The sequence below is a fragment of the Thunnus maccoyii genome, chromosome 21, assembly GCF_910596095.1.
Source record: "Thunnus maccoyii chromosome 21, fThuMac1.1, whole genome shotgun sequence".
In the NCBI taxonomy this organism is placed as follows: Eukaryota; Metazoa; Chordata; class Actinopteri; order Scombriformes; family Scombridae; genus Thunnus; species Thunnus maccoyii.
In genome coordinates this window covers 4939369-4963226 of record NC_056553.1, presented here as the reverse complement: position 1 = coordinate 4963226, position 23858 = coordinate 4939369, and the positions used below count along the sequence as shown (strand labels likewise).

The 23858-nt window shown below is 38.5% G+C and overlaps 1 protein-coding gene across 1 annotated transcript; it reads right to left on the bottom strand.

Moving 5' to 3' along the window:
* Positions 1–9958: 9958 nt before the first annotated feature.
* mc4r (melanocortin 4 receptor) lies at positions 9959–11817 on the bottom strand. Its single transcript, XM_042399556.1, has one exon. The coding sequence runs from the start codon at positions 11419–11421 to the stop codon at positions 10441–10443; it is 981 nt and encodes a 326-aa protein (XP_042255490.1). The 5' UTR covers positions 11422–11817; the 3' UTR covers positions 9959–10440.
* Between the last annotated feature and the right edge of the window lie 12041 nt (positions 11818–23858).

The window sequence follows — 23858 nt, the reverse complement described above, 5'->3', positions numbered from 1 at the left end:
TACAAGTAGCATTTTGGAGATGAACTCAATGTTGTACAGGTACTGTATTCACTTACGTATGCTATCATATGAATTGTTGTTGTTGCACTGACCACCCTGTACCCTGTCACGGACCCTCGCTACAACAACAAAAAGCAGAGTTAATGCCACACAAGTACTTATTTGACTAAGGCTGAACACACTGCTCCCTGCGCACTTGAACGCACCCAAAACCCCGCCAATCCTAGTTCATATGACCACACCCCTGAACCAGACAGCTCTTGTTCTGTTTACCCAGAACACCCAGAGCTTCCTGCTGCCTACACTCTCGAACAGCACTCCAAGTCAGACCCCCAGACCCCTTATGCCTCCCCTCTCCCTTCTTACTGTGAGCTGGAGCTGCTGCTTTCACCTTCGGTGACCCTCAGAGTCTGGAACCCCTGGATCCTCCATCTTAAGCCTCTAATTGAATGGCGAGATGACATGAGATCAAACCAATGATCGACTTGTTCCAGGAGCCATGCTGTCATCATGTAGGACAGAGGGCAGTCTTCTTGCGGCACCATGTATGTCAGCCCAGCACTTGTTGCCTTACTGAATACATTTAGAGCAGGACCGACCTTCATCTTATCAAAGTGGCTCGATGGCTGCAGCTGATAGATGGGAAGCTACTTTTAATGCCATCCCTTCTAGAAAGGTCAGTAAGTCCTTAATTGGAACCACTGGAACCTCATTAGAGAGCAAAGTTCCTCAGGAATTATGAACACCCGTCACGGACAAGGTCACTTTTTAGATTTTTTAACCAGATCTTGGATGTCGGATATAGCATGAAATAGAGCTGCCTGTCTGGTGTTGCCAGATGTGAAACTGATGTTTTGTTGTGGTCAACCCCAAAGGATTTCCACATGGCCTGGTTAGGGCTACGTAGGTCAATGGTGACATCAAGCACACGTTGCCTTGTGGATGCCACCCTCAGTATTAATCCAATAATTATTGGCCTGTACTCTGCTCCATTGGTAGAATTGCCACTGTAATGATGCCACTACTTGCTTCCACAGTGTTGTGTTGTGTTTCCAGCCAACATAAACACACAAGCATGTGTTGCTTCTCCTGTGTGACCTGGTAAAGTGACATCATCATACAGTTTTCCTGTAAGTGTACACTCATGACAACCAAGAACATGAGACAACTTTATACAAATTCACATCACATCAGTAACAGATGCCACTTGTCGTACTTTATTAAACATAAGCAGCAAAAGCTGTTAATGATCACGACTAATGAAGTTCCATAATTTAAGTTGAGGAACAAAGACCACACCTCATTTCCCAAAGCAATTTCCTGTTGAAGCCTTTACAGGTGTGTCTAACCCTCTGTCCTCTGTCTGTTTCTCCCTCTCGCACTCCTTCTCTCTCTCTTTCAACACAAGAACCACAGGGAGCCTGAAGACTCCTTGTGGAAATATGATTACCTCACATATTTTTTGTTGTTGTAATCTCTAGTGATAGTAAGATTGCTCCTGCTGACTTGAGCCAACCTTTTCTTTCTCCTCTCCTTGTCAGTGGGGAAGCCGTAAATCAAGACAATAACAGTCACCAAAAGGAACATGTGGCATTAAAAAAAAAAATACAGTCTCATTTACACAGTGTAAATATTACTACTAGAATTATTAAATGTTAGCGAATTTTACTTTTTTAAAAAAATATACTAATGTAACTACATACACAAGTCAGTGTGTTGTATAAATATTGTAAATCAGTGCATTTATTGACCACTAATTACATAAAATCGCAGTACTGTGTCTTTGTATTTATGCATTTAAATTGCCTGTCAAGAACTTCCTGGAACTATCTGAAGTCTGCGTGAATCACATGATGATCAAGTATTTTGAACTTATTTTGACACGAGTCTCTCTCTACATGGCTCTGGGCCAAGCCCCCCGTTGACATAGTGGCCAAACTGTGGGATTACAACTTCCAGGTCCAACAGGGGCCCAGAAAAGCATTTTTTATGCACACAGTCATGGGAAAAGGAGCGGTGGATACATTTTTTTGAGCATCACAGCCCCTGCGAAATGACTCATTCTACTGATCCATTCGGTCTAATCACATTTTGAAAGTCTAGAAGAGCCGCATGTTTGAATTGTTTTATCCCATTCAAGTTAGCCAGATGGACACACTGGAAGTTATCAGCCTCAGCCAGTGGAAGTCTTTTGTGAGCATGCTCTATGTGGCTCATAGAGCGTACGCTGTATGTTTCCATCCGGGTAATTTCTTTACAACAGGAAGTGGCTTTTTTGGCTTCATGCACCACTGAGCAATTTTCATAGGACTGAACCTCCAACACTGTATCCAGTTCTCTTTATACATCCATGCTCTCGACAGATCTAAACTGCTGCTGTTACTTCCCTTTTCCTGTAGGGGGCAGACCTCGGCATGCATAGAAGTGGTTTTACAAGGACTAAACAGCTCCCTCTTGTGGAGAATCTGCAGCCTGCTAAATGTGACTTTGTGAGTTTGTGACAAAGTTAAAGTTAAGTGAGCTAAATCTTGTAAAGTTAAGACCTTGGTAAGAGCTATATAGCAGAAATAAGGGGAAAAGATATTGAAAGATTCACAATCCAGTCTTACAAACCCAAGACAGAGATTAATCAAGCCTAATGTCTTGCATCAAATTACATCAGATCTACTCCTCAGTGACTTCTAAATGGCCAAGATGCAATAAAGAGGATTCAGACTTGTATCATATGTTATGAAGCTGTGTGAGATTCTAGAGATTATTGGACATTAATACAGCAGCAGCAGCAGCAGAGACATTAATTTGGATCCAAGTGGCTCTTCTGGGAGACTGTGATGCGTTGACTCACGATGGTTTAGAACAAAACTATCTTACTTGCTAAGACAGCAGCAATGAAATGTATTTTATCAAGATGGAAGTCTGACTGTACCACAGAGAAAACCATGTACAGTGTGAAGGGAAATGAAATCGCTCTGGAGAATTTGGGGTTTTCTGATACAAAATAACTGCAATCAATGTATGTTAGGGAATCAAAGGAATGATAAGAGATCAAAAAAGGTGTGAAATAAATAAAAAGGTATGAAGTTAAAGCAGATATAATCTGTTCCAGATGGAGCCGGATACATGAGGCAACAGGATCCTTGGATCAGGATGTGGAATAATATTGTAATTAAATAAATGTATTGCTTGTCAAATTGAATGAAATATATATATTTTTAATAATAGAGTTTGTGTAGATAGTTTTAGTGATACTGACATCTGTTTGAGGTTAATTTCTTACTAAAGTCTGTCTGAACATTGTACTCTTTCTGTCTCCACATAAGTGAAAAATACTGATATGTTTGTTGCCTTCAGTTACATTTACATATCGTCATTTGGCAGACAGATAAGTTATTACTGTCTGCTAAAAACTGTAAGCTTAATGAACAGGAGCTGTGCAGGAAGTGCTTTTCTGACTTTTTTTTTTTGCCCTTATTTCACCTAAACAGGCTAAACACAGGCTGCTCTGGCTTATTAGTGAAGCTTGTTGAGGCCGCACTCTAACCTACACCCTCGCTAAAAGCTGCACTTTTAATTTACAGGCACCTTTTCCTGAAGAACGGATCAAATCTGAACATATAACTTGCTTTTGGTAAAATCATAAGACCTCACCTGTGCTGAAGTTAAGATGCAGATTTGTTGCAGTAGTTGCCTCTCAGACTTCTACCAAACACACACACACATGCACACAGGTATAATATTATAATATTCGTTGCTTCTGGTCTTGTGTATTGTTTTTTTTTCTCCATCATGTAGGAGTGTGAGATTAGAGGATGAAGATCTTGTTTGTAAATTTTCAAAAGGAGAAAAACTCTTAGGCCATTCACCGGTTTGTTTCAGTGTCGTCTTGCACAGGCATGCGTTGTTATGGTGACTATGGCACTCATTATCCTCCCACTCTCTCTCTCACACACACACACACACACACATATACACGCTCTAATACACTCTGGGGGATGAACAAATACATTTACACAATATGCAATCATAAACATTAGGGCTGCAATATTCAAGGTTCATTAGTACAATACAGTCAGTAGTCTTGAGTTGACGAAATGAATGAATTCCTATCGTGATTATGTTTTTAATATATTTTTGTGAGCTAATTTTTACATTTTACAGTGTTCAAATGTCCCAGATTGACCTGATAATAGTAATAATAGGAATTCCACTCATGCTCCCTCATAGGATTAAGAATTAAGGACAAGTATTATCTCTTCCCAATGTGGTAAATTTCTTTCAGACAATTACTCTTTCAGAGTTTGAGACACTACACATGAATTTTTAACAATCCAATTTAGTGTGTTAATTGAACTTAACAGAGAGGACCTGACTTGGAAGTAAATTCCAGCATTATTGCCGTGGCTGAGGATGGCAGGAGTAGAGTCAACATGGTCTAATTTGACGCAAGCAGCTCTGTGCACAAATCCCATGGATGCCGGCGTGATAAAAGGGGGGAAAAAGCTGATGGGAGTCAAAGGTAAAGCAGTGTTTAAAGGCCACCTGCGAGGAGAAACTTCAGTTGTACAGATGAGAAAAAAAAAGATACAGCAACTTTCTTCCGCTTGTGAATTATCGTGTAAAGAGTGATTCGACACTGAAAAGAAGGATTACATTGATCATTTCAGGGACTATCTGTTGACTCATCGGCTGTGTGGAGTAGAAAGTCTGTAGATGATACACGAGAGCCAGTCAGGCGATGCTGTCCTGGAATTGTGGATACGCTAGCTTCCCTCCGGCTTATTAGGATTGAGCTGAAACCTGGTGTCTGGTTTAAATATGATATACCACAGTCTGACGAGCAGAGACATGAAGCATTACATCTCTATCACACACCGAAAAGTGGATTTCGGTGAATTTTGGAATGAAATCCAGTTCAAAACATTACTCAATGGATAAGAAGACAAAGAGATTTTATGGATAAATTGAAAAGAACAGAAGCTAAGAAAATCAACTCACAGAGGGGACCATGTGAATATGATTTGGGCGGCATGATTGAGTCCATTCCAGTCAGGGTCAGTTTGGGGGAGGCATATCATACTTTTTATGATCTTTTGTCATTTTTATACTGTTATAATGTCGGATGTCTATGTTAAACATGGTCAGAATTCCAAAACTTGAGGTGAACGTATGTAAAAATCCAGCCTGCTCTAAACGCTTCGTTTGCAAAGTTACCTCTACTTCCTCCTCGTGAGGATGTCACATTGTTCACACATGCTCGCAAACGACCATCTGTTCTGTAGCCTTTGTTGCTAAAGTTGATGCACAGTTTGTTGCATGGGTGGAACGAGAAAAAGAAGTGAAATCCTACTATTTGTTTTTGTTTAAGTAGCCTCTGGAGCCGCCAGAAAGCTGGCCAGGCAGAACAGAGTGGGCTCATCGGGAGGCGGGGCCTTAAAGTGACAGGACCTAAAACAGCCTGTTTCAGACAGAGGCTGAACTGAGGGGCTGCATAAAGGGCCAGTATCAGATAGATAAGGATTTTTTTCCCCTGTAAATCATGCAAATTTATTTCAGTGGAGCTCCAGTTTAAAAATACAGACCTTCAAATGTGCACGACACATCCTCTTTAAACAATGCAGTGTGTGGTGATGAAGGATTCTTATTATTTGCCTTCTAATCCAGTAACTGGCTGTACTTTTCACAAGCTTATTTTAAAACCACTACCATCTGATCCAATAAATTTTTTTTTTTTAATCAGTTTCTATGCAAGACATACAGTTTTGTTTTCTGTTTTGTTACAGGAAAATGGAAGAATCTATGTTCTTGCAGGAGGTTTCACAACTCTAACAGCAGTCTACCTCACGACGTAGGCCTATTTACGTCTCTCTGATTGTCAGGTCCAAAAATAATAAATATACGCTGCTGGAAATAGTTGTTCTGTTTGGCGTGTCTAGCCTTTATAAGTTTCTATAATCGCAAAGTTTCTCAAGTTTCTAGCTTCATTTGATATGTGTAATCATTGTGGTCATTGTGTTGCCAGTTTTTATGCTCCACATATCTGGAACAAACTACCAGAAAATTGCAGGTCTGCTGCAACTTTCAGTTCTTTTAAATCATAGCTGTGACTTTTCTGTTTGCGACTGTCTTTTATCAAACCAAATTTGAGGGATAACATCATACACTGCGTTATAACTTTTATTCTCCTGTTTTATCTGTCTTATTCTGTTTTAGCTTCTTTTTTATTTCCAAATTTAACACTTTTTAATTGTATTTAAATGTCTTGTTACATTGCATTGTGTTGCTTTTATATTCTGTCTTGATGCCTTTTATGCTCTATAAAAAGCACTTTGAATTGCCTTGTTGTTGAAATGTGCTACACAAATAAACTTACTTTGCCTTCATGTTTTTGCTAACGTGCTAACAATAGGGCATTTGCATGATAATGCCAGCAAGTTGGCAACACCATCAGGCTGAAATATACAGTTTTTGTCTGACTAGAATAGCAAGTGTCCATTTTTCACCCATCCAACTGTTTAGTTTTCTGGTGTGCGATGAGGACTGCAGCCTCACGGGACCACTAGCAAGGCTGCAAACTTGCAAAACTCTTGTTGTGCAAGAGGCAATCGGTTCAAAAGGCCGCTGGAAAGGAAACATCTCAATCCACTGGCAGGTGTCAAGTATTTCTACAAGTGACAATTTTCATGTTTTTACTGTGAGATGCAAAATTAGTACACTTCATAATATAATAGTAGGATTTAACTTGAACCATTAAAATATAGTGACATGAAATTGGAAGAAAATCAAGGTTTGAATTGTGTTGGGTCTCAACCAACCATCATAAACATTTCTCTCTTATTGTCTGAATGTCAGAGCTTTTACTGTTGTACTACTATACACTATACTGTTGTACTACTATGCAACAGTAAAAGCTTACACATGAATCCTCAGTTTGTACAAGCATGTTAAGAATGCTTTCTCTTTTGTGTTGTCAATTAAAGGCTACGGAAACTTATACTTGCAGTCATTTGTCATTCACATCACACCATCACAGCGTGACAGCGCTTTTATGGAAATCAATACATTTTGACTCCCATATTTGTAATTCTGGAAGAGTCCAAATACCCATTTGTTCTGCTTTTTTCTTTATGCTTTAAACTATAGAAAAGAAAGGAGTCTGCAGATATTTTAAATGAATTATTTAAGACTTTGTCCTAAGTCCCTTAAGTGCAGCGCCCTGACTGGGGCAGCATGAAGCACACAAGCCGAGCCGGTGACATTTTGTTTCATTGTGCTTCAGTAAAAAAATAAATACAAAAAAATAAATAAAAAGGAGAGAAAGTAGATGCTCTGATGTGACAGGAGCCAAATTGAGGCTGTCAGTTTGAGATGAATAGAAGGAATGTTGACTCATTGCTTCTTTATATTTGTACCAGATTTCATATTTCATTCTGCTCAGTACAGAATGAAATCACCATCCAGGTTTTACGAGCATATTCTTTACTGCCTAAATGCATGCAATGAATGTTTTTCTGTATTATAGCAGGATTTGCAATTACATATAATAAATATAGACAATAACTACTTTTAATTTACCAGCCTTGCTTTATTTCCATCTATTTCTTTGTTTAATGAAAATAGATGATCCTTCATCAGGATACTTGATAGAAAGAAAACATCTCATATAATTTGCAGATTCAAGTTTGATATATCTATAAATCCATCACATCCCAGAAGTCTATTAAACTATAATTCAATTCAGAATGAATCAGAATCCATTTGTCACACTGATGCTCACAAAGCAATATTGAACGTGTGGATGCCGGCTGAGGCTGTAAACTGAGCCACAGAGAAGTTATTTCTCAGAGTTATAAATGTTTTGTTTAGTTTGCTTTAAATTATTCACAATAATTGAAATCCTGTGGGCACATAAACTTCCAGTTTCTCACCTCAGGGCAAAAAATATTTGCTACATTTCCATTTCTTAGATTTAGGTCAAGTTCATGTGACCTTGAAATATCCTGAATTGCATACAGATGTTCATAACAATACTGAAAATCTATGTATGATGTACCTATGAAAAATCTATGTAATCTATGTTTTTGTATCTTAGTTTTTTAAATCAGAATTTGAGAAGTTTATGTGACCTTGAAATATACTGAATTGCATACAGATGTTCATAACAATACTAAAAATCTATGTATGATGTACCTATGTAAAATCCATGTAATCTATGTTTTTGTATCTTAGTTTTTTTAAATCAGACTTTGAGTAGTTGTGTGTGTGTTTTTCTTTGTTTAAAAGTAAAACAACAGCCTAGTCTTTGCGTAGAGGTTAAAGTCTGCCCTCCAGAGGAACACTGACAAACAGAGCCGTTGCTGAGGTGGCATCATGATTTATTGAAGTAATTTTGCAGCAGTAATTCACAGAAGATGCAGTGGTCAAGCAAACACCTTCATATCGGCACACATGAATCAAATTCCAGGCGAAGCTCTCAACAGAAAAATTTGTACACCAGCTCACATGAGTTTTCTTGCGTATTTTATGGGCTTAGAAATGCACTTCAAGTTTAAAAAGGCATAAATAAATAAGGCAATGTTGAAAATAGCATTTAGCTACATGTAAAGACTGATTACATCAGTTTCTAAAAGTTCAAATACTGTCACCGAGGATACGGTTGCTCTTTACATCACAGTGCGACATATTTAAGGCAAAGATATTAAAGCAACAAGTTACACAACACGTACATAAAAATACATTCAGTAAAATCTGTCCTGTGACATAAACATGATGAAAAATAGATCTCTATATAGTCACATGTGCATGCTGAGAGTGAGAGCGAGAACAGCCCACATGTGCAAATTCATACAAATATCTACACTAATTCAACAGACATTTGATTTCCAATCAAATGGCATCCAAGTCCGAGCTATTTACTGAATATTTAAGTGACTTTCTATTCATATTGGGGATAAAATTCTCTCCTCTGTTGCCCTGCTTTTAAAGGGAACTCAGAGATGCACAGTCAGGATTTCCATTATGGAGTCATACACACCAGAAGACCATCTTGAACTCTTTTAATCTTTAATTTATCTGTAGGTGCAAATTAACTAAATCTAAACCAGAGGTATTTATGAAATGTCACTATTTGTGCCTGAGAAATACACTTAACTGTATGTATTAGGGACATTTTCCTGATTTCAGTTGCTTAAAAGTGTAAAAATCTGTCTTGAAATCTGTGCATCAGTATTTTTGTGTAGCCTTTTCTAGCCCACTGAGTCACTTTACACGTCTACCACCTTACATTTTAGATCACAGTCAACAAATATTGTGCATAACCATCATAAAATGGTCTGTAGTTTATATGCTGAGTGTGGTAGGTCAGCAGGCAAGAGAAAAGTGGCTTTGTGTTGTTGTTGTTGTTTGTGCTGTCGATTTCAAGAAGAATCTAGTTTGATCTCAGCGCTCTTGAAAAAAAAAAAAGACACATATACAGTAACACCTCTTTTTCCACAAAGTAGCCAAAGTTTGAAATGAGCTATTTCCCCCCTGTATTAGATTTCTACACATAAAATGCCACCTTAGTAAAAAGGTAAAAACACACTTTAGTTGAGCAGGATTTTTCCTGCACTTGTCTCCATCTCCTTGTCGGTGATTGGCACACAGCAGTACACGAGGGAAATCAGCCAAGCGTAATGGCTTTTTTTTTTTTTTTTTTCTGAATTCATCAGTGTATCTCATGAAAAGTAAATGTTACAGATATTTTCTTACATTCATTATAATGCAAAACACAAAGAGTATATGCCAGGTATATACCTATCTTTGCTTGCAGTGTGCAAAATATGGTCATGGTTGCTGTTATGAAGAGGATTAAACTCTCGCATCAAACATGGAGGTAGTCTGTAATATACTATGTTCATTTTTTTTTTCATTTACAGTATAGTGCATGCACTGTGACAGCTGTGACATTTAAGTGCCATAATCCATGTAGATACATAAAGTCCTTGTGGCATTGTTGATTTCTTTTAAACAGAAAAAAAAAGAGTGAAAGTAGATGGAAAAAGCTTTCAGAGAGAGAGAGAGACAGAGAACATTTGTAAAATGAACCACAGTTTGAGCATGTGTACTGGTTTATATAGATGCTGGTCACATTTTCTCTTCGAATTGCACTTCAGAACGGCATGTACTACAAATCAAAATAGCATTTCTCTTTATACAGAAGTGATACTCTATTTTACAAGGTGTTTGTAAACCTACCTCTTCAGAAACCTGAACTCACAAAACCAGAGGCGAACGCCCTACTTATCAATCATTTACAGACAACTGAGAGAGCGCAGGGCACAACAACGGAGCCAAATCAGTCCACAATGATTACAGCTTAAAACCTCAAAGTCCTTGTTCACCAAGTTTCATTTCAATAGCAGACTGTGGCTGTCAGGGTCGTGGAGACACTTAACAGGCAGTTCACACACACAAGAGTGCATTCGAGCAGCAGAAAATCTCTTTGAAGGTTCTTCTCATCTCCTGGCTACGAAAGGCGTAGATGATGGGGTCAATGACGGAGTTGCACATGATGAGGATGAGGTACATGTTGAAGTGAGACATGAAGCAGGTGCAGTAGGGGTTCCTGGGGCAGCTGATCATGAGGATGAGATGGAGGAAAAAAGGCGCCCAGCACACCACGAACACCCCAAGGAGGATAGTGAGTGTGATGGCGCCCTTCATGTTGGCTCTCTGGTGGATGGGCGCGTTGCCAGGCAGCGCGGCGATCCGCTTCATGTGCAAGCGCGCCAGCAGGAACATGTGGACGTAAAGCGACGCCATGAGCACCAGCATGGTGAAGAACATGGTGATGAGGCAGATGAGCACCGTGGTGCTTTCTGAGTAGATGATAAACAGAATGCCGGACACGATGCAGCACGTCCAGATGCTGCTGATGACCAACATCGCTCTTCTCAGGGTGACGATGTTATGGTATCGCAACGCGTAGAAGATGGTGATGTAGCGGTCAACGGCGATGGCAAGCAGACTACAGATAGATGCTAACAGAGAGCTGCAGATCATGGAGTCAAACACATTGTCCATGTTTTTGATCAACGTGACAGGGATGGTCAGTTTGCCTCCATTGATGAGCGCAATGACAATAGTCTCAGAGGCGTTGGAGACACTGACAAGCATGTCCGCCACAGCAAGACTACAGATAAAAAAGTACATAGGTGAGTGAAGGTTCTTGTTTTTGACAATGGCAGCCACAACCAGGATGTTCTCCAGCAGGCTGACAATGCCCAGAGTGAGAAAAACCTCTGTAGAAATCAGCAGCTGTTCGTAACATCCTGCTGATGAATCCTTCTCAGCTGATGAGTCCTTGTCAAATGGCAAAGTGCCTGAGGTTTGGCTCCTGTTGTGGTAGCCTTGGGTCAATCCATGCTGTTGTGTGGTGTTCATAATTTCTCCTCTTAGATTCCTCTTGGTTTAAATCTTCTTTTTCTGTAGTTATTTGTCCATCTGGTTTGTCAGTCTTAAAATCTCAGTGTGTGCCGTTCTCAATCATCCACATTTTCTGGAGGAAAAACATTGGCGCCCTTGGCAGGGGAAAAGAAAAATCTTTGCCAGTCTTCCTTTTTTCCTTCTGCACCCTTCAAGGCTTACCAAGAAAGGAAATTTTCCTCAGACATCTGCCACGGTTGCTACTCTCAGCCAAAGACAATCCCACTGCTCTCCTTTCATCTCTCCAAAGAGAGTGTAGCAAGAAGTTAAAATAAAAAAAAAAAAAAAGATGCCAGAGAGATAAGTGGAAGAAGTGAAGCAGAAAGCAGAGGTGCATGCAGGAAGGAGGATGTGTGAGACTGATTAACAGTGAACGGGAACATAAGAGAGAGTGGAGCGCATAAGCTCGCTGTGCAACTGCAGGCAGATCATCACTTAGCAAGCTACTCTGGTCTTCCCTCTGTGTCTCTCTGCTATTATACCAGGCACACACACACACACACACACACATAAACACTCCTGGTAGTCGTCTGTCCTATCCGCTTGCTGATAAGGTGGGAGGAGGAGCAAAGTTTGGGTTGACGCACATGAATGAGCAGTTTTTAAAATGAATGGATGTGAGAAACATGCTGCATCACATAACAAGGTTTAAGTTTTGTTTGACCTCACAGTTGAAGTTAAAACATTAAATGGATTCATGAAATTAAATTAGGTAGTTTTTCCCTCCGACAGTGAAAACATTATACATATCATTATTATTATTATTTATAGCCTATGCATTATATCCAAGTGTAACTACAAAGTAATATTTTATCAAGTAATATTTTATATTGAAAGCTTTTTTGGCCATTTGTGAGCAGAATAACATCACAACAAGCTATCAGACACACAGCTCTGACATGTTATCTCCTTATCCACCAGACATGCAGCAACATTAGCATTTATTTAGAGTCGTGTTTCTGTCCACCTGATGAATGTACATCCAATATTCACAGTCCTTTTAACTGGTTTCTACCAACTCCTGAGAAAAAAGTCTTTTCTCTTTAGCTCTCGATGTTCGACTATTGTCAGCTAATCAGTAACTGTCTGTCAGTTGTGTACTGTGGGTTTGTTTATCAGAGTGTTTGGTGAAAACAGGGTTGATGAGAGTGTTGGGCCCTAAAAAACAGTGAATGTGCTGTAAAACCGAAACAAAAACCTAAAAGAGGCTAAAAAGCTCAGTTGGTGATGTACGTTTGTCACTACTTCCACATTAAGAGGGTTATTTGATACATTTACATTTATTAATAAGTGGAGCTTTACAGCAAAAGTTGGATATTTCGGGAAACAGTCATCCACCTTCTTGCAAAGAATTTGATGAGAAAATCGTTAGCGCTCCCATGCCTGTACAGTTAAACTTACAGCCATTAGATGGTTAGCTTATCTTAGCTTAAAGACTGCAAACTGCTAGCCTAGCTTGCATTGGCACTACGCTTTGGTTTTAGTGTGGATTTAACCAACCAGATATAATGTGTTAATTAGTGAGCTTCACAGATGCTGGTTGGTGGATTTTGTTAATCTCACACATAGCTAGGCTAGCTGTTTCCCTCTGTTTCCAATCTTTATGCTAAGCTAAGCTAATTGGCTGCTGGCTGGAGGCTTATAGTGAATATAAAAACATGAGTGTGGTATAAATCTTCTCATACACTTCTAAAACAACCCTGTAAATGTAGTATAGTCTGTTGAATAAGTTCAAACATATTCATGTCTCAATGAGAAACTCAAGTTGTCTGAAACTTTCTCAAGCATATCTACTTTGTTTCAAGGTCTCCTCTTTTGTCACTGCTGATGTTATGTAGCATCTGCATTCTTAAGTGAAAGTGTACAGAGAAAAATATCTTCACTGTTTACAACATCTTTCAGGTAAAAAAAAACCCTTTCAGAATCGTGTTTTCTTTCTTTAGTTTGACATTCATGAGTGTTAAGTCAACATTTTGAGTTGGATGAATATTAAAAGGAAACATGAGTCAAGAGCTTACTTTACAATGCTGGCCTTGTTGCCAATACATCTTGTAGGAGATGAATGGGGGGATACACTAATGCTAGGATATGTTTATTTAAAGCTGCTGACGAAGAAATCAGTGGGTAAATTTGATAGATTTCATTAAATATCTGACCAATAATGCTCTTGTAATGTGGTGTTTCGCTGAAATGTTAATACCGTTGATCTGTTTGGTGAGTGAGTTGCCTACAACTTGTAGTCTCCTTTTCATTAAGTAGCTTAAATACCTGCAGTCGTCACATAGCAGCAGGAATAATATGAGCATGTCCAAATTGAGAGAAGTGTGCATCTTACACATATGGCACAGCAACAGAAACTTCCTTAATTAACTTGAGCAAAAGTCCAAGGAGATTTATTACAGGGAGTTTTGCTGCGTAAAAACAAATTCTCACAGTATTTGCAGTTATGGCATTATTTTGCACATGGAAACATATTGAACACCGTCTCTGATGACTAAAGTTGAACAACAAAATAAGGCAACAGATGGTTACGCATATTATTTTTGGGGTGCTGTGGTTTGTTTGGGACTTGAGGCTACACTGCAGCCTCTCTTCCGCAAACATATTTTCTCCCCCATATTTCCTACCGGTGGTGTCTCTCCATGCACATACCCCAATTTTGATGTATTTGTCCAAGTTTTCAGATATCTGTTCAGATTTTCTGAACAATGCAATATCAAGCAACAATGCGGTATCTCATTCTCTCTGTACATTAAATGCATAATGCGCCAGATTGTTGTAAGTTTCAGTTAATTCCCCAGGCACTAGCAGGAATAAACACTTTTGGATGCATAGCAGGAACAGCTGTATTTCATTTTTTTTGCAGCGAGGAAGGCACACAGATCATATGAATCTTTTTCATAACAACTGAATACATTTGAGTTTTTTGCAGTGACACCTATGCAGCCGATTTGGATGAACTGATCCCAACACTGATAATGGTATTAAGTGATAAATACTGCGTGACAGAGCAAAGGGATCTGTAAAAGAATTCCAAAAGCATTTTTTTGAATTTTTTTTTTACTCCTGTTTAAATTTTTCCAAAAAGTCTGGTTGTTTCTCAGTTTTTTCAATCCCACTTCAGAATTAGAGGATAAAAACATGTCTGTCTTTTCTCCTGAACTCTATATTCTTTTCTTTCTTCTTCCATCCTGTTCTTGCAGACTTGTCATATCACTCATGCACGACGACATTATAAATAAATCCCTAAATGTCATGCTGTGGACGATGACATTAAGGAGCTGATTATGATTTGGTGATGAATTTAATCCTCAGCTCTCTAAGAACTTACTTGGTAAATCAGCAACTTGCTTAACTTTCTTAAAGCATGTCTCCTGTCATATTAATATCAGCGTCTTGCAATAAACAGGCTGAAAAGCTTGCGTCAGTAACAACAATTAGTGACAGCGTTGCTAATTACAAATCAATATTTAGCTCTAATACATGTGCTGCAACACCAGCTGCTGTCTCCAGAGAAAATATTTAACAGTGCATGTCAGTGACAGTGAAGATGGACAGCCTTCATCACTAAAAGGACAGCCACTCTCACTGGAATGATTCATTTCAATATACAGACCAGACATGAATTAATTCGTGCGAGGCAGAAGAGCACTCAGTGTCACAGTGCGGTAATTACTTTTCATATTTTTGGTAATTATGAAGTGATTATTAATATAAAATTTAATTGCCTGTAGTTAGTGCTATTAGGTAATATCATAAAAGACACAACAATTACTATCCACGGGATAATTTTCAACATTTACTATTTTCAAAGTATTGGATATAATAGGTTTTGTTTTTGTAATCTCTTTCCGAATGTCCCAGCCAGGCCTCCATCTAGTACAAGTAAACAGGTATAAAAAGGGCACAGTGGACAGTCAGTACCCTAAAACTAATAAAACAATTAGATTCATGAGCCAATCAAGAGCCCACATTAAGGAGACTGTCCTTGTTTTTATTCGTCTCTATTTTAGCCACTCTATTCCACTCAGTTAAAAAATAAAGCATTTAATTATGTCTAATGTTAGCCAGCTCTACTGGTCCAGTCAAATGGCAGAAACGGTCAAAGCATCAAGCAGAATATGTCAACAAGTCAAGATAGTATTGACTTTAGGAATTAATGTGCATCCAATGTTAAAATAATTTGATTTTGTTCTTTTTTTTTATCATGGACGCTTTTTATTATTACACTTATACTTGTTATACTTGCCTCAGGTTATGCATCCCTGTTTTGTCACTGCTTGACAACAACAGACTTCAGCATGCTTGTTGTCACCGTTCTGCAGAGTGGAGGCGTTTCACCTCCTGTGACAGAGCGTCTGACAGAAAGCGCTTCAGAACACCAACACAGCACCATCCAGGAGGCATTGTATGGACAAGAACAACAACTTCTACCTCAAGCCTGAACCAGTCAGCACCAGTTTCTCCAGTTTCAGCAGCAATCAGATTGGTTGCTAAGGACACACACAATCACACACACACACACACACACACACACACACACACACACACACACACACACACACACACACACTCTGGTTGCTGTTTTAAATGCCTAATTAAAACTAAAAAATTCAGTTTGCAAATTCAGTTATTTATCTCTTTTTTTAAAACTGCATTTTCAAATAGATTTTGAAATTCCATTATTTATTTAGGAATTAATTAATGTATTTTTAAATTATGTACTTATTGACTATTTAATGTTGTTTTTTGTTAATCCCTCTTTAATTTGAACAATTTAATGATGGATAATTATTTCATTTGTAAATTCTTTTTATGATTCATGTTTTTATTGCCCATTAAAATATCAAATAACGACTTTGTAATTTAGTCTATTTATTTATGGGTTAATTGGTTGATTTGTAAACCAAATTATGAATTCCTGTCTTTATTGTATAATTAGTTATGAATTAATGAAATGCTTTATTACTATTTCTGTGACACTAGTAGTCACCTGTCTTTTTTGGTGTGTATGGCTATTGTAAAGCATTCCTGTGGAGTGATGACCTGTTAAACCGGGTTTATTCCTGTAAGTCAGAGTTTATTTGCAGGACAATCTGTTTGATGAAGGCCATTTTAATAAGTGTGACCCTAAGTAACATGGAAACTTACTTGTTTAATGGTATCTTGCATCTTACATCTATATCCACACTTAATTTTCAGCACTTATTATATGAAGAAAGTTGACAGACAGTTGACTGTGCTGCTCCGTGCTGCTCGGTCAGACAGAGAGATGGATTATGCTGCAGGACTTGATTGAGAAGTGTCTTCCACTGTGGTAAAGTAAAGTCTCGCTAATGATTTTGGGTGTAAATCAGTGGAGCCTGAGAGATATTTAACTTTCACAGGTACACCTACACTACATGTGGGTCACAGGGAAGTCAGCTCTACAGTGAGCAGTTTTACAGTTAGTTAAAGATAACAAAGCAGCAGAGATGAAACTTTTGACAGGAGAACAGACACAGAGGGAAGAAGCTAGTAGGCGACGGGCAACCCACACAGACTGCATTAAGTAAGATAATGCCCCTCAGGTTGCTGTCTTCTTGCTAGGTGAAGAAATGACATTCTCGGTCTGACATTCTCAACTGTCACTGTGTACTTATTCCTCACTGTGCTAAACTTATTGTGTATTTTTACTGTAATAGTTGTATAATCAGTTCCTGCTGGATTTTGCAGAGATTTTTTGTGCTTATCGCTGCCAAAAATTTGTAATTTTGCAGCAGCTTTCCTCAAAAATTCCAATATAATTTGCAATGTTTTATGTGCTCTTTTTGCGGTAAAACTGCAGGAATTGGGGGAAAAATTACAAGTAAAAGAAAATAATGGGATTATTTTTAACTACTACCAATGAAGAGTCATTTCTAATCACTTCCTGTGTGCTATGGTCATGTGGGTTACCACGACATGACAATTGGTCCAAATCAAAAGTCCAAAGCAAAGTCTGTTGATTTGGCCCTTTCATGTGGAAAAGTTGGGGTAATACAGTAAAATTTCAAACTTTCACAAATATTGCAGAAATTTCTTGAATTTGCATTAATTTTTACAAAATCGCAATTTCCTGTAGACACTGTGTAGTGCTTCTTAGGTTTTTATATGTGCACTCCATTTTGAACCTGCATTTCTACGCTCACACACAACATAGTCAACATACATGCACCATTTGCAATAAGTGATATATTTAAGCTCATAAGAGGAAAATGTCTGCTTACCTAGAAGAAAAAAACACCCCAGTGGTCAAAAACAACAAAGGAATCAAAGGTTGACAAATATGCTCATGCGTTTCAGCATAAAGCCTTCATCACAGCATGTATGACGGCAGTGAACTGTCTTCACCAATCTGGAAAAAACAATTACACCTATACAAAACATACTCCACACCACCCCATAAAATGAAAAGAAGGTGAACATTGAATATAGCAATTAGTGAAGAAAAACACAGTTTTAAAATAGATTTGCCCCAAAGAGCAACACATGAGGTGGTGTTTTTGCTGGTTTTTTTACATCTGGAATACCACCCTCTTCTCCTGATCTTGGCAACAAGCTCTTTTTTTACTGCTGCTGCACTGTTCATTTGCAAATTATGCTGTTGCAAACAGTTTCTGCTGCTATTGATATAAAATTAAAAGTTCAACATCCACCCCAGAGCCTTGAAGGCTCTAAGTTTCCATGGTGGTGAGGTTTATTATTGTCAATTACCCCAGACACCAAATATCAACTCTATACAAATTCTCTACTCACATAATTAATTTATGAGATGGTTGACTGAACTAAGATTTTTTTTTGTCTCGCACTACTTAACACTGGAAATGCCAACATCCCAGTGGAGGGACACCAGGCCAACAAAAACCCAGCCAGGCCAAAAACATGTTTTTTTAATGACAAAAATAAAGCCAAATATCCACTCATTCAGAAATCAATAACCTCTGTGCAGCACTGTTACGAAATTCATGTCAACCTCTGTGTCGTTGCCTGGGAAACTATTGGTAGGGTAGCTCCTTTAAGGAATAGGGCAGTGCGTAATGTGTGTGTGTGTAGCGAGTGAGTGGTTGAGTGAGAGAGTGAGCGGCAGAAAAGTGACAGTGAATGCAAGAGGAGCAGAGGAGAAGGTTAGCGGTAAGTTGCCAATCTGGCAGTAAATGTACAGAACAGACTACAGTGTGTCAGTTAATAAATGCTGCAGCTTCTCAAGACAAAGAAAAGTCACTTATGTTGATTCCCCAAATGTGTTGAAGGTGGTTAGCTCCAAAGTTAGCAACAACGGGTTAGCGCTAAACAGACAACAGAGAAATGTGTGGCTGCTGAGTCTCTCTCTCTCTGAGTTTTGCCCAGCCCCCCTTCTCTCCCCCATCCAATTCTCCTGAAGCACTGTCAGAATCTATCTATCCATCCATCCATCCATCAAATCTAGCTAGCTCTCTCTGGTTGAGTGAGAGAGTGAGTGGCGGAAAAGTGACGGTGAATGCGAACGTAGCAGAGGAAAAGGTTAGTAGTAGGTGTCAGTTAATAAATGCTGCAGCTTTTCAAGACAAAGAAAAGTTTCAGTTGATTCCCCAACTGCTGGAAAAGTGAAGGTGGTTAGCTCCAAAGTTAGCAATAATGAGTTAGCTTAACCTGACAACGCTAATCAGGCAACGGAGAAATGTGTGGCTGCTGAGTCTCTCCCAAGTTTTGTCCAATTCTCCTGGAGCACTGACAGAACTGTTCTCCATCTATCTATCCATCCATCCATCCATCCATCCATCCATCAAATCTAGCTAGCTCTAGCTCATGATAAGGCAGCCTGCTTATCAAAAGATGTCTTAACAATGGCCGTTGCTAAGCAACCCGACGTGGAGCAAATGTTGAGCCCTGCATTATACAGCACTTTCTATGAGGGGTAAAAATGACCCCTCAGCAGTTCGAGGTATAAATTATCATAATTTGTTTTCTTTTCATCCCACACCACCCATAATTCACTAGATGATTAATAAACCCATTTTTAGGAGAAGTCATGAACTGAGAGATGCCATATTTTAACAGAGTTGCATGCATTTGAAAACACCAGGGGGGTAAAAATGACCCCTTGGCAGTTCTAGTTTAATCAGGTCAGTAAAATTCAATGATAATTTATTCAGTGATAAACAAATCTCACAGGACTGAGTGAGTACATACAAAAATATCTACAGTAATGGTTTAGATTCCAAATTTCAATATCAACCCATTTTTCTCTCATCCATCCAGATGTTGACTTGGGTTCACAGCAATCTACTCACCAGAACAAAATACAACACTTCACTTTTGAAAAAGCAAGCCAACAATAATAATAATAATTGTCTTATTATTTTATATATGAGCACAATTTCTTTTAAAAACGAATTATGGGTTTTTTTTCTTAGCCAAAGACATTTACATTGACATTTAAGTAGACAGACCCAAACAAACAAATAACCTTTCAATCACTACTTTGTGCTTTGTACGTCTTTGTTCCATTTGGCTTTTAATATATGCTTTTAATGAAGTGGATAACAAGAAGTAAACAGCCATTAGTCATTCTTCCATGTAACAGTGCTTGAACTCCCAACGTGAACAGTAAATTCAGTCATTCATTCAATTTTCCTGTTATGAGTGGTACAGAGGGGAACTATCTCCCCTCCCTTGATTACATTGTCAAATACAATTTTTAAGATTTAATCAAGATAAAAACATGTTTTATAACATATAAAACCTCCCCCAGATCCACTTGTGTTATTGTGAGAACTGTAGAGGAAAAACTGCTCCTTCTACTTCATGTCTGAATCTGCCTTGTGCATCAAAGAGAGACGGTCATTATATGAACACCAGTCAGAGCTATTTCTGCTCTTGATGAAATATATTTTAAAAGTTGTTGTCATGGTAAAGCTGACGAGCAAGAGAATAAAAAAAATCTATCTATCTCAACAATCTACCTCTTGTCCTTGGATTGTAGTTTTCGTCTAGAACTTTTTTAAGATATATTGGAATATTGTTAAAACTATTACATTTTTTTAACTTTCCTAGGCTTTGTGAAAGTAGAAAGGCTTGTAAATTGAATACCAGAGCACAGAGACAGACATATTTTACTCATATTTTGATTGATGGGTTCTTTTTATGGTCAGCAGAAAAAGAGAGAGAGCCGCACATCAAAGAGCTCCTGTTTACAGGACTTTTATTTTCTGCTGTGCGATGTTTCGAGCACTTAAATACCCATAGTTTAGAAAAAGCACGTGACATAACACAACAGGTGTAGATTGCCATCATTAAACTTAAAGCAAACATTACAATATTTTACATACACATGATTTTTTATAGATTTTTGTAAATGCACAGAAATGTATAAATAAGCTACATATACTATATATATATATATATACAATTACATACAAAAGGTACAAAAAAGAAATATACAATACCCCAGTACCCCCAATGGTTTGTACTCCAATAAAAGACTCATAGATAGCCCTTATATATACTACCTATTAGAGGCGCCTCTGTTTATTTATAAAAATACATCTATTATTTATATAACACCATTTGTAAAACAGAACACTCCAAAAAGACAACATAAGCTATAGAGAGGCAATATTGTTGTTTGATAGCATATGTGTTAACAAAAATGGTTTAATGTCAAAGTCCTCATTACAGTTCACGTTTTACGAGGATAGAGTTAGTATCCCCCCCTCTGCTTGGGTGTTTTAAAACCTCAATCCCCACATATCTGAGAGTAGAAGTGTTGTGTTTTGCGTTGGAAAAATCAACAGCCACAGGATTAGATATTACATTATTTCTGATAGTGCTGCGATATTCAGCAATTTGAGTTTTTAGAGGTCTGGTGGTCTTACCAATGTATGTCAGTCCACATGGGGCATTAAGCATGTATATGACATTGGCAGTAGGACACAAAATAACACCTTTGATGTTGTATGGTCTTCCTGTGTGAAGGTGGTTGAACAAGTTGGTTTTTTGTATGAAATGGCATTGTTGGCATTGGCCACTTGGGTAATTTCCAGAGGGGACCAAGCTAAGAAAATGTGAGGGTAATGGAGGGGGAAGATCTGTTCTCAATACATGTTATGCAGATTAGAAGGTCCCTTATAGACCATACAGACCATGGCGGTTTGGAAAAGCAGTTCTTAAGTACTGGATCCATCTTAATGATATGCTAATGGTCTTTGATTGCATTCTGTACGTCCTTGGATACAGGTGAGTAGTTTAAATCATCCTTTTGGAGTATTCTGTTTTTGCACAGTTAAAGCACCCCAAATGACAATCACGGCCAAAACACTCAATGCAGAGTGAAAAACGAGAGACATCCACCGAGTGGAACAGATGAAAGAACAACGGGAGTTTTAGAATAGTTATAATTAGAATTAAAAGAAGTTCTCTTTCAAATCAAACATCCCAAGATATGAGTGGAAAGTATCATTCTTTCAACTGCATTTATAAGCTTTTTTAAGGATAACAGACATTTATGTGCATAACAGATGTTGTCTATGTCCTTAAGCTTGTATGTGTATACATATGTCTGTAAACCTGTTTGCTTTTTAAAGTGCTATATAAATATAAACTTGAAGAACACTTTACCAGCAAATATTACTGGGACCACTACAGAAAATTGCGGATGAACATATATGGATGTAGTTACCGTGACATCACTTGTTGGTTTCTGAAGAGCGGTTTTGAAGCTCAAAGTGAGCCGCTCCGGCCGTCGCCATCTTGGCTGAAACAAGCCACCTAATGGCTGTCGGACTTGTCACTCAAAGCAGCCATGTCCTTCATTATGCATAACTTTACGGCTTAATAAAATGTAACCGGTGGGTTATTAAAAAAATTCACCCACGTACAGTTGTCATGAAAGGGGAAATTAGCTATAGAGACCAAACCCGTTTTTTTTACCAGGCTGTAAACATGTTTATGTCTGCTGTAAAGTTGGGCATTTTAACATGGAGGTCTATGGGGATTGACTCGCTTTTGGAGCCTCAAGTGGCCATTCGAGGAACTGCAGTTTTTGGCACTTCTGCATTGGCATTTTTCAGCCCCGGAGGTTGCCGCTTGAGTTTTACACATTGACCATACACGGTCCTGCAATATACTAGGTTTTGACCTACACTTGTTCAACTCTAAGCTGAGTGGCTGATTTGTCTATTTGTCTAACGAATAATGCTATCAAGTTGCAATATGACAAATATGTGATTCAGCTTCTTTTTTTTTTTGGACTGGATACCCTGACTAAAAGTGAAGGTATCTGCTGTCTGCTGCTTCAATTTTTCCTTTTAAAATTCGTCTCATGAGCCTCAAAACTTTATCCAAGTTTAATATTAAATTGCTGCAGTACCCCCCTAAATGACTGGATGTGTCATACTCTTTGCAATTGCCTCTGTTTGATAGTTACAGTGGGCTTGTTAATGTGAATTAGCTCTCATATATCACTGTACTGCAAAACACCGCTGAGTGGTCAAAAACTACAGGGGACAGACACTATGAATATTCAATAGGCACTGACACAGGTTTAGCTGACAGTTAAAACTATTATGATTATAAATTATTATATTGGTCCAACCCTGTATGGCACTAAAGCAAAAATGTAGGATTCATTAAAGACCCCAGCCACCCCAACCATGGATTGTTTTAGCTGCTACTGTCTGGCTAGCAGTGTCGCAGACTCAAGGACCAGACCAGCAGTCTCTGGGACAGCTTTTTCCACCAGGCCTCCGGGCTTATGAACAATGGACACTAACGACCTGCAGCCTGCCTGATGTCGCACACTCATACATAAGCACATACAGTTTATTTGTTCATACACATATAATATACACATATAGATATTTATTCATATATTATACATAGGACACACCACACTTTACATACATACACTCATATGTTTTATACTCTTCTTGTTGTTTAGGTCTATATTTTCATTCTAGGGCTCTACTGGAATATCTTTGCATGAATTATAGTTCAACTATACTTATACTGGCTCTTTATGCAGCCCCTCAGTTCAGCCTCTGTCTTAAACAGGCCGTTTTAGCTCCTGTCTCTTTAAGGCCCTCCTCCCGAGGAGCCCACTGTGTTCTGATTGGCCAACTTCCAGCTCCAGAGGCTACGTCACCAAACAATATTAGTCGGATCCCACTTCTTTTTCTTGTTCTTTACTCGAAACTTCTCACATACATCGGACCATGTTTAAGCCAAAATCAGAGAGTAGAAACAACCCATGGAACAACTTTAGCAACATAGGCTGCAGAACGGACGGCCTTTGTGGGCATGCACAAACGATCTGACGTCAGTTTGAGGGGGAAGTAGGGGTAACTTTTCAAATGAAGCTTTCAGAACAGGCTGAAGCCCTGGCTTTTGACTTTCAG

Coding starts and splice junctions, on each gene's coding strand:
- mc4r (XM_042399556.1), bottom strand. CDS start 11,421: ATGAACACCACACAACAGCATGGATTGACCCAAGGCTACCACAACAGG.